General features: G+C 36.0%; 1 protein-coding gene across 1 annotated transcript in view; it reads left to right on the top strand.

The window, feature by feature from the left end:
* Window positions 1-16026, top strand: part of LOC138329199 (synembryn-A-like) — a 28948-nt gene extending 12922 nt beyond the window's left edge. The window contains exons 6-15 of the mRNA XM_069276013.1: window positions 833-885; window positions 1077-1257; window positions 1679-1773; window positions 2564-2735; window positions 3771-3869; window positions 4302-4366; window positions 4751-4833; window positions 5161-5308; window positions 6028-6147; window positions 10294-16026. Of these exons, the coding sequence (XP_069132114.1) occupies window positions 833-885; window positions 1077-1257; window positions 1679-1773; window positions 2564-2735; window positions 3771-3869; window positions 4302-4366; window positions 4751-4833; window positions 5161-5308; window positions 6028-6147; window positions 10294-10423 (1146 nt within the window). The 3' untranslated portion in view covers window positions 10424-16026. The remainder of the gene's footprint in view (window positions 1-832; window positions 886-1076; window positions 1258-1678; window positions 1774-2563; window positions 2736-3770; window positions 3870-4301; window positions 4367-4750; window positions 4834-5160; window positions 5309-6027; window positions 6148-10293) is intronic.
* The last annotated feature ends 146 nt before the right edge of the window (window positions 16027-16172 follow it).

The raw sequence follows: 16172 nt of genomic DNA, 5'->3' as shown, positions 1-16172 counted from the left end.
TGTAGTCATAATCCTTACTGAGCCAAAGTTACGTACGTTAATCATACAATACATAACCACTGAGGAGTTGGTGAAGTTATATTTAGACAAGAACATGCGTAAACACACTACTGTAAGAGCGATTTGAGTATAGTTCTAGACTAATAGAATCTTACATGTGTCTGTCAGGTGAACAGGGATATCTCAACCCGAGTGAAATATTTTGGCTGGTCAACCCTAGGCTTGCCGAGGGTTGACAACCAAAATCTTTCAGGAGGGTTGAGATATCCCTGTCCACCTGACAGACCCATGTTTGATTTATTTTCTCCCATACTTTAATGAAACATGATGAAAATGCAGTCATAAAGAAACATTTCAAAAGCGCTGCCATCATAGGAAAGTTGCAATGCGTCAAAAGTAATGACGTCGCCGACAATAGTCCCCGCATGTAATCATGACGTCACATCATTGTCTAGCACCTATGAGCTGTCTTTTCCCTACCCCAGTAAAAGACAGAATTATCTTTTCCCTAGCATCCGCGGGATAACGTTAACCCTGTCAAGTATTTGAGAAAGAAAATCTTGACTACACTGGCAAGGGCCAGGGTTCGGCATACAAGACGTCCGACCACAATGTGTAATGGCAGAAAACAAGCGAGTTTGAACATTTCGTATACCGGTACATTTCACTACCATGGGCTTTTCTGGCATATCACAGTAAAACCAACTAATCTAATTTCCATTAGAACTGGTTTGTTTTGGATATATATGCTAATTTTAATGTTCTTTTAGACTAAATTATCCCTTTAACAATACAGTAATATAATTATAAATTGTGATTTTTTTGTTGACAGTTCTTTGATATGCGGATGCTATTCCTCTTGACCGCCCTGTGTGCTGAGACAAGGTAACAAAATATTAAAAATCTGGTAATTTTTTGGATATGATATTTTCACGATTTTTGTGTGACACTAGTGTTGTGAAAATTTCCTACAAAGCATCAGAAACTTTTCATACATTCACATTTCTAATTTTCTATGTACAGTGTTATTTTCAACCTTTGGATATACTGTTCATAGTTTTCTATTTACCTTTCAGACCCTTGATACGTTACGAGTTACATGGATTCACATACCTGATGGAGGTTGTTGATTTAATTCTCCGTGATGCCGATGCTCGTCAGTCTGGACTGACAGAGCAGGAGGTTGACCTCTGTTGTGAAATCCTCAAAATTCTCTTCAACATCACAGTCCCAATCGATAAAAATGCTTTAGACGAGGTGAGGAAGCCAAATTTCATAAAAAAGAGAGCTCTTGTTTAACTTCAAAGTATCTCAACGATGGTTTTTGGCCAATTCCATTGTCATCGGTTATGAATTTACTTTTTTTAAGTCCCAATGTTATATGATACCGTTATATTGACAAACTTGTAAGGAACCATTTCAGTTACTTCCTTTGAAAACTTAACGTTGATTGAATTGTAAACTATTGATAGATTATATATAAAATATAAAAAGAGGATGCACAATAAAATGATAAACTAAATGTGGTAAGGCAAGTAAAATATTATAAAATAGGAATGACAAAATATTATTGATGCAATGTAAATTGTTCTGAAAATTAGCTTCTAATCTCTTGATTGTGTAATTCTCTAAAGTGATGTAGTGCGTAGATGATAAAACTACTGTGATATCCCTACAGGAAGAGGAGGCCCACTTTATGCGGCTGGTCAGCGTCCTGCGAGACCTACTGATGTGTAGGACACAGAGTAAGGACCGTCAGGAGGAACTTCAGAGGTAAGACCTGTTATCCTGTCTTGTGTTAATAATACCAGGTAATCATTGGTTGTTTTGTTTTATGTCCTACATTATTTTGACAGCTAGCGTTATTCAGGATGTACCAGGAATGCTGCTGTACCATGAGAAAACACACAACCTGTGGTGCTGCCCTATGTGTGAATTAAACTGGAAATCCAGAGGTGCAGGACTAGTGGTGATATGTCATATTATGTAAATCACCCGGCCACTGTGGCCCATAGGATTTTATAATTTTGACATATAAAAGATTAGAGGTGGTTGTTACATCTTTACTGTCAAAACTTCCTGTAGGGATCACCTCTCCTGCTTATAAAGACCACTTTGCTTAGGGTTCCAAATGGCAAATTTCAGCACAATTAATAGAAACCACTTAGTTATAAAGAGAAAAAAATTGGGGTGGTCTTTTGTGAAAATATTAATGATAACTTAAATATGAGTACCGTATTCGACCCAATAAGCGCCCAGGGCGTTTAAAAAATTGAAAAAAAATGGAAAGGTGCTAATCAGACGAAATTATTGCAAATCTATACAGTTTTGTGTAGTTTGGGTCTTTATTTATGCCTGGGTAATTGAAATTGAGCCCTCAAAAAAGGGGAGGGGCGCTTATAGGGACATGGGCGCTTATTGGGTCGAATACGGTAAGTCTTTATTGTCATAATATTTAATGAAACTATAGATCTTTTAATATACAAATAAAAGTCAAATTATTAAAACCAATTTTAATACAATGTGAAGGCTCCATTACTGACTATTTTGTATTGTTCTTTAGTCACACAGTTAACTTACTGACAAACATCCCACGAGACTGTTACGAAGAGCTGCTCATCCCTCTCAATGAGATAGATGTCAGCGGCATGGAGAACAAAGATGTCGAGTTTGATGGGAAAAACATGGAGGCAGTCATCGTTCTTCTCGATTTCCTCTACAACAGGCTAGATGTGGTAATAATAATTGGATCTTCGAGAACTTTAATGTTGATTTGGTTCAACAATGGATAAATAATGATCACAGATAGCCTGAAAGATACTCCACCGCTAACAAATGGTATTTTTTCTCTATCCAAACAAGGGCAGATGAATATTAAAAAAATTCATTGCATCTCGAAATATTCTTCGACACTATGTCCTAAATGGAATGAAGTACAGATTGCACATGAACCAAAAGCAAAATTAAATACCTTAAATATTATTATTTTTTTCTAGTTAATTAGACATGTATATAAACGATTAAACACCAATTATTGTTCAAAGGATGAGTATTGTTTATTCTCTGTTGGCGGTGGAGCATCTTTAAGCTTACATAATGTCCCAAACGTTATTAATATTAATGCTGTCATTGCTTCACCAAAACTTTAAGAAATATATATAAATGTTAATTCCGATAGGGTGAGTTGTCTTTCCTAGCATCGTCATAGTTACACCCAGTAATTGACTATCACTATGGCACAAAACAAATTAGGGTTATTAGCCTACAGTTTATTTATAAAGGGAATCTGGCATTTATTTGGTGCTGTAAATTTATCTTATGATAAATATTGATTAACTTTGGAAATGTAGTAGGGCTTTGTTTAAGGATTAAATTGAATAGATTTTTTATGTTATGGAGATATAACACAAAAATCTGAGTGTTCTCAGCAGTTTATCATGAGAGTACACTCAGATTTTTGTGAGATATCTCCATAAGATAAAAAATCTTTTCAAATTAATCCTTATAATTCAATTTACTAAAGATAATCTCTTCAATATTCAAAATTCATTTTGGGACTCTTTTGTCTATGAAATCATTACGCTGTCATCTCAGCCAATCAGAAGCAACGTTACAAACGGCGATGCCATTTTTTCTTGGATGGGCTGATAAAGTAAATTTTTAAGCCAATAAAAAAGCTCCTAACAAGCGAAATTGAATTATAATAACTTAAAGATTTTCATACCTGAAATGTACCTGTAAATGCTTTAGTTTCTATATTTGTGTTGCAGCCGATGAAATCCCTGAAAGAAAGTCTGGCTCCCATTCTACACTGCCTGTGTGAGACGTGTAGAGCTAACAGAGCTATCCGCAAGTTCTGTCGCTCCAAGGTATAGTGAAATTAGGATGGTTTTTTGACATTTTCAGAAACAATTTCAACTGTTATTTTTTCCAAATTACAGAACTTAAGCTTTAGATACTCATATCATCAGTAGACATCTTATGCAAGTCTTTCCCTGTTCAGACAAACTTGGTATCCTTTCACCAGACGCACAACAAAATTAAATATCAAGTTAATGTTTTATCATGTTGATTGCAACTTATTAGATACAAAAACTTTTAAACTTTTTAATAGTATTTGTTGCCAAATCAAGAACTGTTTTGTGTTTATCATGATTTTATTCACCACTTATATGATCATGATGCTTACAGTCCAATGTATCTTAAACACAAGATCATCCTTCTGAGGTTTTACTTAACTTTTTATGTAGTTGTTTTAAGAACATTTTCATTTTAAAAATCAATTTAAATATCCATTACAGGTGCTGCCACCTCTGAAAGATGAAGTGAAGAAATTGCCAGAGGATGGTGATACACTTAGAAACAGGTGAGTTATCTCCTTTTCATCACTTCTACTTTAGAAAAGAAACAAGTAAGTTATCTAGATCTCCCTTCCATCACTTTTGCTATGAAAATATGTGAGTTTTCTTCCATCCATCATTTCTACTTTATCTCCTATCCATCACTTCTACTTTAGAAAAGAAAAAAGTGAGTTCTGCTTTAGAAATATGTGAGTGATCTCCCTTACAACACTTCTCTTTTTCCATCACTTGTGAATTCAGAAAAGAAAGAAGAACCACAACAACAAAATCACAATGAAATGTATGTAATTGGATGGGTGAAATATTTGTAATAAAAATTGCATACTTACAGGGATTATAAAGTTTGTATCTATATTTAGTATTATAAACTTTGTCCTGTGTGTTTATAGGCTATGTAAGCTGCTCACATCACCAGTCACAGATGTAAAGGAGTTGGCTGCTGACTTCTTGTTCGTCTTGTGCAAAGAGAGTGGTAAGGATCTATTTTACTGAGAACATAGATTAATGCGTGAAGTGTCACAAATCCTATTATACAGTATCAGAAGTGTAATGTTAATATGATATTGACAGATAAGGACAAAATGACAACTCAGAAACACAAGAAAATGTTGCTAGTTTCTCTGAACTTTAAATGTTTTCCTAGTCATAACTTTACCAGTTTGTATTTTTAGGATAAAATGACTCCGAATGTAAGATTTGACATTTTTAAACTTTATCAAGCTATGAAACAAATGTAGCAATAATTCCCCCTCCCTCTTCTTGTTGTGATGTCTAATGCTTGTCTGTTATATCCCCTCAGTTAATAGAATGGTGAAGTACACAGGCTATGGGAACAGTGCAGGCTTGTTAGCCAACAGAGGTCTGCTGCTTGGAGGGAAGACAGGGGGAGATTACTCCAGTAACTCTGATGACTCGGACACAGAGGAGTATAGTCAGCTGAGAGACATGTAAATAAGTCATTTCTTTGATACAATTGGAAATAATCTTTGAGTAAATAAAGAATTTGGGGCAATTAAGATTGAAATGTCAGTAGTCATGCGAAAGACATGTAAATAAATAATTTCTTATTTACTATGTGAAATATTCTTTGAGTAAGTGAAAATTCATTGGCAACTAAGATGAAAACTTAAAGATTTATGCTTTGGGACATATGTGAGGAAATTCTGTTAATGTTGATATGTACAGTAAGTACAGAACTGCTCAACAAGCTTAGAATACCTCATACATTGTGTCATACAATGCTGTAAATTATTTTCCATGGTCAAAACTTTTATAATTTTGACTATTTGCAAGAAAATTAAATTTTCACAAACTAGAATTTCTCAGTCTTCTATAAGAGTACATATGAATTTACTTCCCCCCCCTCCCCATAATATCTTTTTCACAACCTCAATATTGTCCTGCAAAATGGCAAAAACATTATCTTTATTATAAGAATATTATGGTTATATAGTGAGCAGCAATTAGTCCAGTTCCAATGGATCCATTCCACACAACAAACCTTTTGTAGTAGTGAACTCAAGTTTCATGATCTAAAGGATACCAAGATTAAAAATCAAGTTTAAGATTTAAAAAAATCCTAAAAAAAAGACAATAGAAAAAAGTAAACAGAATATATAAGGATTTTGTTGATAATGAATATAAATAGTGTCTGTTGTTGTTTTAGGGTTAATCCTGTGACAGGAAGATGGGAGCAAGACAAACCAGATCCATTTGAAGGAATGAGTGAAGAACAAAAAGAATTTGAGGCCATGAAGCTAGTCAACATGATGCACAAACTTCAGTGGTATGTATTTAAAGGTGTTCAAACCTGTCTTAGTGACCACCTCTGTAAAAAGACCACCTGCTGGAAAAGACCACTTTCTTAGGGTCCCAAAATGGCAATTTTAATACAGTTTGACATATATGTAAAGACCACATTTTCATTTTGACCAATTTTTTTTTTTTTATAATTATCTTTTTATTCATGATTTTCATTCAGTACAATTAAATATACAAATACACTCAATAGACTCTCAAACACATACATACTTTCTTTAAAAAAAAATACACTCATATATTTAACACATGCATACAGTATACATTCACATACATACAAATACGAAGCTTAAATTTCTAGTACATACGTAGAAAAAAATTATACGAATTAGGAGTTTGGAGATGAGGAGAAAAATTATATTGTACTGAATATTAAGGAAAGGAGTCAAAGACAGGATTAGAAGAAAAAAGAAAGAGTGTTAGAGATTTTGACCAATTTTCAGCTCACCTGGCCCGAAGGGCCGGTGAGCTTATGTCATGGCGCGGCGTCCGTCGTCCGTCCGTCCGTCCGTCCGTCCGTCCGTCCGTCAACATTTTCTTTAAATCGCTACTAGTCATAGAGTTTTGCATGGATTGTAACCAAATTTGGCCACAAACATCCTTGGGGGAGGGGGAACAGAACTTGTATAAATTTTGGCTCTGACCCCCCGGGGGCAGGAGGGGCGGGGCCCAATAGGGGAAATAGAGGTAAATCCTTTAAATCGCTACTTGTCCTAGAGTTCTGCATGGAATGTAACCAAATTTAGCCACAAACATCCTTGGGGGAGGGGGAACAGAACTTGTATAAATTTTGGCTCTGACCCCCGGGGGCAGGAGGACGGGGCCCAATAGGGGAAATAGAGGTAAATTCTTTAAATCGCTACTTGTCCTAGAGTTCTGCATGGATTGTAACCAAAATTAGCCACAAACATCCTTGGGGGAAGGGGAACAGAACTTGTTGAAATTTTGGCTCTGATCCCCCAGGGGCAGGAGGGGCAGGGCCCAATAGGGGAAATAGAGGTAAATTCTTTAAATCGCTACTAGTCATAGAGTTCTGAATGGAATGTTACCAAATTTGGCCACAAATATCCTTAGGGGAAGGGGAACAGAACTTGTTGAAATTTTGGTTCTGGTCCCCTGGGGGCAGGAGGGGCGGGGCCCAATAGGGGAAATAGAGGTAAATCCTTTAAATCGCTACTAGTCAGAGAGTTCTACATGAATTGTAACCAAATTTGGCCACAAACATTCTTTTTGGAAGCGGAACAGAACTTGTATAAATTTTGGCTCTGACCCCCTGGGGGCAGGAGAGGCGGGGCCCAATAGGGGAAATAGAGGTAAATCCTTTAAATCGCTACTAGTCATAGAGTTCTGCATGGATTGTAACCAAATTTGGCCACAAACATCCTTGGGGGAAGGGGAACAGAACTTGTATAAATTTTGGCTCTGATCCCCCAGGGGCAGGAGGGGCAGGGCCCAATAGGGGAAATAGAGGTAAATTCTTTAAATCGCTACTAGTCATAGAGTTCTGAATGGAATGTTACCAAATTTGGCCACAAATATCCTTAGGGGAAGGGGAACAGAACTTGTTGAAATTTTGGTTCTGGTCCCCTGGGGGCAGGAGGGGCGGGGCCCAATAGGGGAAATAGAGGTAAATCCTTTAAATCGCTACTAGTCAGAGAGTTCTACATGAATTGTAACCAAATTTGGCCACAAACATTCTTTTTGGAAGCGGAACAGAACTTGTATAAATTTTGGCTCTGACCCCCTGTGGGCAGGAGAGGCGGGGCCCAATAGGGGAAATAGAGGTAAATCCTTTAAATCGCTACTAGTCATAGAGTTCTGCATGGATTGTAACCAAATTTGGCCACAAACATCCTTGGGGGAAGGGGAACAGAACTTGTATAAATTTTGGCTCTTAGCCCCCGGGGGCTGGAGGGGTGGGGCCCAATAGGGGTAAAATCCTTTAAATCGCTACTAGTCATAGAGTTCTGCATGGAATGTAACCAAATTTGGTCAGAAATATCCTTGGGAGAATAAGAACTGAGTTTGTATAAATTTTGGCACTGGTCCCAGGGGGCAGAAGGGGCGGGGCCCAATAGGGGAAATAGAGGTAAATTCTATTAATCGCTACTTGTCCTAGAGTTCTGCATGGATTGTAACCAAATTTGGCCACAAACATCCTTGGGGGAAGGGGAACAGAACTTGTATAAATTTAGGCTCTGATCCCCCAGGGGCAGGAGGGGCGGGGCCCAATAGGGGAAATAGAGGTAAATCCTTTAAATCGCTACTAGTCATAGAGTTCTGAATGGAATGTAACCAAATTTGGCCACAAACATTCTTTTTGGAAGCGGAACAGAACTTGTATAAATTTTGGCTCTGACCCCCTGGGGGCAGGAGGGGCGGGGCCCAATAGGGGAAATAGAGGTAAATCCTTTAAATCGCTACTAGTCATAGAGTTCTGCATGGATTGTAACCAAATTTGGCCACAAACATTCTTTTTGGAAGCGGAACAGAACTTGTATAAATTTTGGCTCTGACCCCCTGTGGGCAGGAGAGGCGGGGCCCAATAGGGGAAATAGAGGTAAATCCTTTAAATCGCTACTAGTCATAGAGTTCTGCATGGATTGTAACCAAATTTGGCCACAAACATCCTTGGGGGAAGGGGAACAGAACTTGTATAAATTTTGGCTCTTAGCCCCCGGGGGCTGGAGGGGTGGGGCCCAATAGGGGTAAAATCCTTTAAATCGCTACTAGTCATAGAGTTCTGCATGGAATGTAACCAAATTTGGTCAGAAATATCCTTGGGAGAATAAGAACTGAGTTTGTATAAATTTTGGCACTGGTCCCAGGGGGCAGAAGGGGCGGGGCCCAATAGGGGAAATAGAGGTAAATTCTATTAATCGCTACTTGTCCTAGAGTTCTGCATGGATTGTAACCAAATTTGGCCACAAACATCCTTGGGGAAAGGGGAACAGAACTTGTATAAATTTAGGCTCTGATCCCCGGGGGCAGGAGGGGCGGGGCCCAATAGGGGAAATAGAGGTAAATCCTTTAAATCGCTTCTAGTCATAGAGTTCTGCACGTATTGTAACCAAATTTGGCCACAAACATCCTTGAGGGAAGGGAAACAGAACTTGTATAAGTTTTGGCTCTGATCCCCTGGGGGCAGGAGGGGCAGGGCCCAAAAGGGGGAAATAGAAGTAAATCCTTTAAATTGATACTAGTCATAGAGTTCTGCATGGAATGTAACCAAAATTGGCCACAAACATCCTTGGCGGAAGGGGAACAGAACTTGTATAAATTTTGGCTCTGGCCCCCCGGGGGCAGGACGGGTGGTGCCCAATAGGTGAAATAGAGGTAAATCCTAAAAATCGCTACTTGTCCTAGAGTTTTGCTTGGATTGTGACCAAATTTGGCCATAAACATCTTTAGGGTAAGGAGAACAGAACTTTGGCTCTGACCCCCTGGGGGCAGGAGGGGTGGGACCCAATAGGGGGTTAATATTAAAATTCCTTCAGAAAAGAAACAATAAACCTGTATTCAGAACATTACTTGGCATTACAAACCAGGTGAGCGATACAGGCCCTCTGGGCCTCTTGTATTGATAAATCAATAGGATTGGGCAACAGGCTAGGCCTACATAAGTCCTCTCCTAGCCAGAGATTATACAAATTAAATTATAAACACATTGCTATAATAGACCATATCTTTCGTGTTCCATGGGTTTTCTTTATAGACAGATTTCAGTGTGTAATGACTACAATGTCTGCTCTTATGTGACAGTTTGACTATAAATTAAATTGGTCATATAACTGGCCTGTTTAGCCATGTCATACATTTTGTAAGACACATTAATTAATTCAATTTCAAAATATATTTATCATGCATGTATTAATTTCATCTTTGCACATTACAAAAATTCCCCCCTTGAGGGTAGGTATCTATTGTGACATTATTATTTTGTAAGTACAACTCACATCATTTTCTCTGAAAAGTACAACTTAATACTAGCAAACATGTGAAGTCACAATTAATACCTACCCACAAGAGCAGATAATTCTGTAAAATGCGTATACTGAATGTGCCACCATAGATACCTTTCATACTTTGAAATGTTTTCTTTGACTCTTCACAGCCAGGGAATCATACAGCCGAGTCGTGTCGATGAGTCTGGACGTCCTCAGCCGGTCGAACATGTCCTGGAACTGATGGAGAATATGACCAACCCCAGCGGAGCAACTGGGGAACAGGAAGATCTGGATTAGGGGGCCCCCACAGGTTACCTGATATGAGAGGCCCATGACGGGTATTTTATCATCTGCTCTCTCTTAAGACAGATGACTGGTATATCTCCTTATATACCAAGGTCACAATCTTGCCAATTTTGGTGTTGACGGTTTGAAGCTGGAATTCAGAACCTGATGACGAACTTGTCCTGTATCTTATGGCAAAGATTTGTCAGAAACTGTAACTACGCAGATTGGCAGATACGGAATATCTGTTTGCAGGTTATGTACGAGGAAATCCACTATGTCTGTGGGATGGATATTCTGTATGAAGTATATATATATATAGTCTACATTGTGTTGTGTTTAGATCTGACAACCCGGAGATCTGATCTTGGTTCACAAGAATTAAAATGCTGCAAACTCATGTTCATTTCTGCTCTTGGAACATCCAGAACTGATGAATACTGTAAACACTACCTGAAATGTGTAAATTAATTAGAATAGGAAGACAATTGGATGATACGGATCTAACTAATTGGTGAGAACTTACATAGGGATAGCAAGTTGTTCAATTGTATTTCAATTTATTGAAATTGAACCAATCAACAAAATTTGGTTGACAATAATAAAAACATATTGAAATCAACATATTAAAATTTAATACGGTATATATTCTGATGTTTATGAGTTTGACTCAAAATTATATTATAGATACAGGTATACTGTATTTTTAACAAAAGAAATATGGTAAATGCTAATAAAATCAAAGTACTTGTAGCAGTTTATTTCTGGACTTTAAAATTTACCTTGGTATACATACAAATTTTGACGGAAATTGATTTTCAAAAAATGAATATGAAATTGATTTAAAAAAAAAAGATCCAGCAATTAATTTTCAGTATATTTTCATTTGCAGTTTAATCTCAATTAGAAAACATTGTCTGTCACTCAATCACCATGTTAAGGTGTGGTAAAAGGTCTTAATACCAGAATCAGTATGTGACATTGTCACAGGATGTGTGAGATAGGGAAACGATACGATAGGACTATCGCCCGATCTATTTTGTTCTAACAATGTACACTCAGAGTCTTGATTTTAGGATGGACTGTCTAAATCACCAAGGTATTTTTATCACAAAGTATTTTTGATAAGTCAAGCAGAAAAACCTTATTTAGTACAGTACTTTCTTACCTACCGGTCTCAGGCTCCAGTCTCATAAGACTGAACTTATTGAGAATTTTGAATTCTCATATTATTCTCGTTATGCTGATGTGATGTCACAAACCAACAAAATGTTTGTATTTTCTGTTCAGTGCTAACACACAATCTGAACAGAATTTTCTCAGCATCACTTCTGAAGTAGGAGCATGTATCTACATGAAACATCCTGCAAAGAAAATATATGACTTTTTTGAAATGAGACTTTCTATTGAGTGCCTGTGTATAGTCAAGAATATGATTAGGAACCAAACACTTTACATCAATATTTCTATCATGGATTGAACTAGTCAAAAGAATAGCAAAGGGAAAAGATTCAGACCCGAAGCATAGTAACAGTACTGTAGTATGTCCAGTGTGTATGCTCGGACTAGACCGTCAGTGAAAGATGCTAGAGAAATTTCAAAGAATAGTGTGGAAATTCATGATTAATGTATTTTGAAAAAATATTACTAGTAGCAGGTACTTGAATCTTTATGTACTTTGTTGATGTTGGATCTCTACGAATTGAAGGATACATCTATTTTCGAAGTACCAGTATGTACATCCCTTCCCGATCTGTCTTAGCCCCCATAATCTTTATTGTTTCTGTTTGTTTTTCCTCTGAAGTAATTGTAACTGTACAGATATGAAGGATTTATGTTGTAGCAGTGAGAGTCGTTATGATAAGGTACCACTTAACACAATTATGGAAGATTGTCTTATTGCACAGGTTTTCTGTACTGTGAATGTATTGATAATATTGTCCTTCTTGTTAAGTTATCTCTAGATTTATATTGGTCAACCTTACATATATATTGGGTTGCTTTCATTGACAGTTGCTAGGACTTGTGACATATTACTACAATTACTGGCCATTTCTTCAACTGAATGTTGTTGAGTCTTCTAATTGTTGCTATGCCTTCTGGCTGTTGCTATGACTACTGGCTGTTGCTATGATCATTTACTGTTGCTATGACTACCTGCTGTTGCTATGGCTGGCCGTTGCTAGAGCATGTAGACAATTGTATATATATTGTTGTGTAGATGTATACATGTTTATGACCACAGAATATAAATGTAGCTATGATGCCATACACATAGTAGCTATATGTAAGCTTTATAAAACCTATTCATGAGGATTTGATTAAGATATCGCTATTACTTTATGTTGATATGTGATTTCATGTAGAAATTTGTAGAAAAAATCCTTCTATATATACATTTTCACAACTTGTGGATACATGTCACATAGACATCTCCAAAATGTCTGTGAACATGTTTTCCTGTCCTAGGTTACAATATTCAATATTTTTGTTGAAGACCATTGATGATTTAGATCTCCATTTTTACTTCTTGATGTGTTAATGTTTCATCTATAAGATATGCTACTTGTTGTTAGTGTTATACATATATATTGGTGTATAGGGTCCATACTGTGATGTGGGGAGACTTTGATTTACCGATCGCCAATTAATTACCAATTAACTCTACCAGTATTCAAAGTGTCATCAAGTCAAACCATTGACTAGCACAAGTCATAATGAATTTCTTCCATTCTAAAATTCTCTATACTTTGATTGCATATTAATAACAACACTTAATCATTTATTCAACTAAAAAATTATTTTGATTTTTCCCCCTGATTAAAGGCCAGTAAAAAATGTGCATTCTGATCTATCAGAGTGACATTGTACTTCCCTTCATCTTGCGTCGTTACAGAACTACCAGGTAATGGTATTAAACAAAGGAAAGTACCTCGGATAAATCAGAAGATGTTCAATGGTTTTGTTCGAAGTTCATGAGAAGACATTATTTACTCACAAATCAAGGTCATGGGAAGGGTAATCACATGCTGGATCGCTGTTTTATTAGCTCTGTTATATAAGTGCATTTAGTGGTATTTTATCCATGAGCCTGTATGAATGGACTAGTATATGTCATGAGTATAAGGAAGATGTGAAAGTGGAGCAATGATCTATGGACCATAAGAATTCTTAAATACTGTCAAACCTTATTAATTCAATCTATTTTACTTTTTGAAGATACAAATGAAATAGTTTAGCCCTAAATGACCTGTTGATAGGCTATGAAACTGAAAAAAAAATAAATTAACTCATACAAACCTAATCGTCGGCTTGTCAGCCTGGCTGAAAGTAGGAGATCTTATAGACCCTGCGTTCAACATATTACGTTGGCCTCAACTTAAATTTTCATTTTATATTTAAGTGAGCTTGATATGAAAACTTGAATAACTTGAAGCATTACTGTAGTCCCATCTATTTTGAAATTAACGAGGTTAGACAGTATGTCAATATCAATCATCTTTTTGATGCATAATATTTTTCATTGTAAAGTAACGGTTTCAAAGTGAAATACATTAAGCCTTTTTTTCAGAGGGCAACAAATTTGTACATTTTTGTCCTCAAAAATTAAAAGCTATTTTACTGTATTGCTTAAAGTGCAGTATAATAGTTGTCAGAGAAATGGAATATATTTATGTTATGGTATATATTATTGTGACTAGTTCAGATCACACATCTGAGCTAGGTAGGCATTACTATTACCGGGTATGTATACAATTGCATAATGTACAAGTTCATGAATTCAAAATGTAACTTCGAAAGAAGTGTTTCATGGAAAGGTTTCTGCATGCTATGTTTACAACAGGGTATATATGTAACTAAAAATGAAAACTTTCAACTTTTAAAAACATCTAAGCATTGATGTCACTATTTTTTAATTTTATCGGGGTATGAAAAAAAAATTGTTTGCAAACTGTGTGAATCCGCGTAGCGGATTCTCACGAAAGTTTGCAAACAATTTTTTTTTTCATACCCCGATAAAATTAAAAAATAGTGACATCAATACTTATAATTAATTTTATACTCTATTTGATCAAATGAAGTATGTTTAAATGTAACATTACAGTGGTTTTTCAAGGGTTCTTTTTTCCGAATCAATACGCAACATCAATGTCTCTATTGTGACTTCACAATAACGTCGGGGTTTCGCTCCATTCTCGGATTTTTTTTTTCATAGTGGTATGCAAAAAAAATATTGGCCAATCAGAAAGCCAGATTTGGTATGAAAACAAAGAAAAATTAATTATTATGCTAACAAAAGTTCTCCTTTGAAATCAAACCCAGTATTTAAACATGGTGCTTCAAATGTTTGTTCCACTAACTTAACATCTGCTTGTGGCTTAAAGATTTATTTTGTGTTGAACTTTGACTTTAAAAGGACATGTAATGTAAAAAGTAGCTAGATATTATTTCTGTGAAGTTGTCACTATTGTGTTAAGAAGTAAAGTTTATCAGAAAAAAAAAAAAAATCATAAAAAACATGCTCCTTGGTGCCTGTGAGTGAAGTATGTCAAGATAGTGTTATGGGAGCTAATAGGCTAATATTGTCATATACTGTACTCTATAGTTGTTTTGATTTGCAGTGGAAAAACTAATTAAAACCAGACTTGTATATAATTCCACTCCACTATGATGTTCTACGATATGCTCTTGTATTCATGCATAATGAAGAGTATCATAGTTTAGCGGAATTACAAGTCTTATTTTTGAATAGATTGTCTCCTCTTTGATGTTACCCTGTAATCTGCAGGGAGAAATGTTTGCGAGTTTGTGAATACCGTAAATTAGGATATTTTGGCTTCAGGAAAATTTGGCCTTTATTGTATCAAAATAGGGTGGTTAAATTTTGATGCATTTAAATTTGGCGTTTCTCTTTGCCATATATAATTTTGGCATTAACTTGATTTGATAAAATAAAAAAAGGTCTGAAGATTTACTTTGTCTATCCACATAGATTTTGTGATAATGAAAAAACCCATTGTTATTAGTTTTGAAGCCTTTTCGATACATAGACAACCCTTTGAAATATTGGAAATGATGAAAAGTCACACATCTAATTATATACATGTTTACACAAGAGAAAGACTCGTGCAGGTAACATTATTTTTCCGGTTGACAGCACATACCTTAAATGTATGTTTATGTAACAGGATCAAGCAATTTATCCGAGAGTATGTGTTCACATACCTAATAAATGGCATTTAGATGTATTATTATATACAAACAAATAAATACGTAACAAAATTTTGGTGTGTTAAATTTTGGCGCTTTCATGCCAAACACCAAAATATAACCACATCCAAAATATCCCAATTTACGGTAAGTGACAGTGATATATGCTTTACAGGTTATCTCATGCTTTCATATTTATTCACAGGCATAACAAGTTAATAAACTTAACTGGGAATATAGCGAAAGTTAATCCCTAGTGAATTAAAGAACTATACAGTTCCTTGATGTGTCGGCATTTATTTTAAAGAAGTGATAGTTTAAGACATCTTATGTTAGCTTCAATTATAATTTATTGTGAGAATGTGGTCATATAAAATCCAAATAAAGTCACGTCTGAAAGTGCATATCTTTTGTTTGTTATGCTGTTTCCATTAAAGCTCATACTTTTCATCCTCAGTAACCCAGACGATATATACACTAACGTTAATAAACGATACATTGCTGACAGTGGGTTACCAAGGATGATACATTTATCCTTTTAAAAGTGTTA

This window comes from Argopecten irradians, chromosome 8 (assembly GCF_041381155.1).
Source record: "Argopecten irradians isolate NY chromosome 8, Ai_NY, whole genome shotgun sequence".
Lineage (NCBI taxonomy): Eukaryota > Metazoa > Mollusca > Bivalvia > Pectinida > Pectinidae > Argopecten > Argopecten irradians.
The sequence above is the reverse complement of the archived record's forward strand: the minus strand, read 5'-3'. Positions and strand labels throughout refer to the sequence as shown.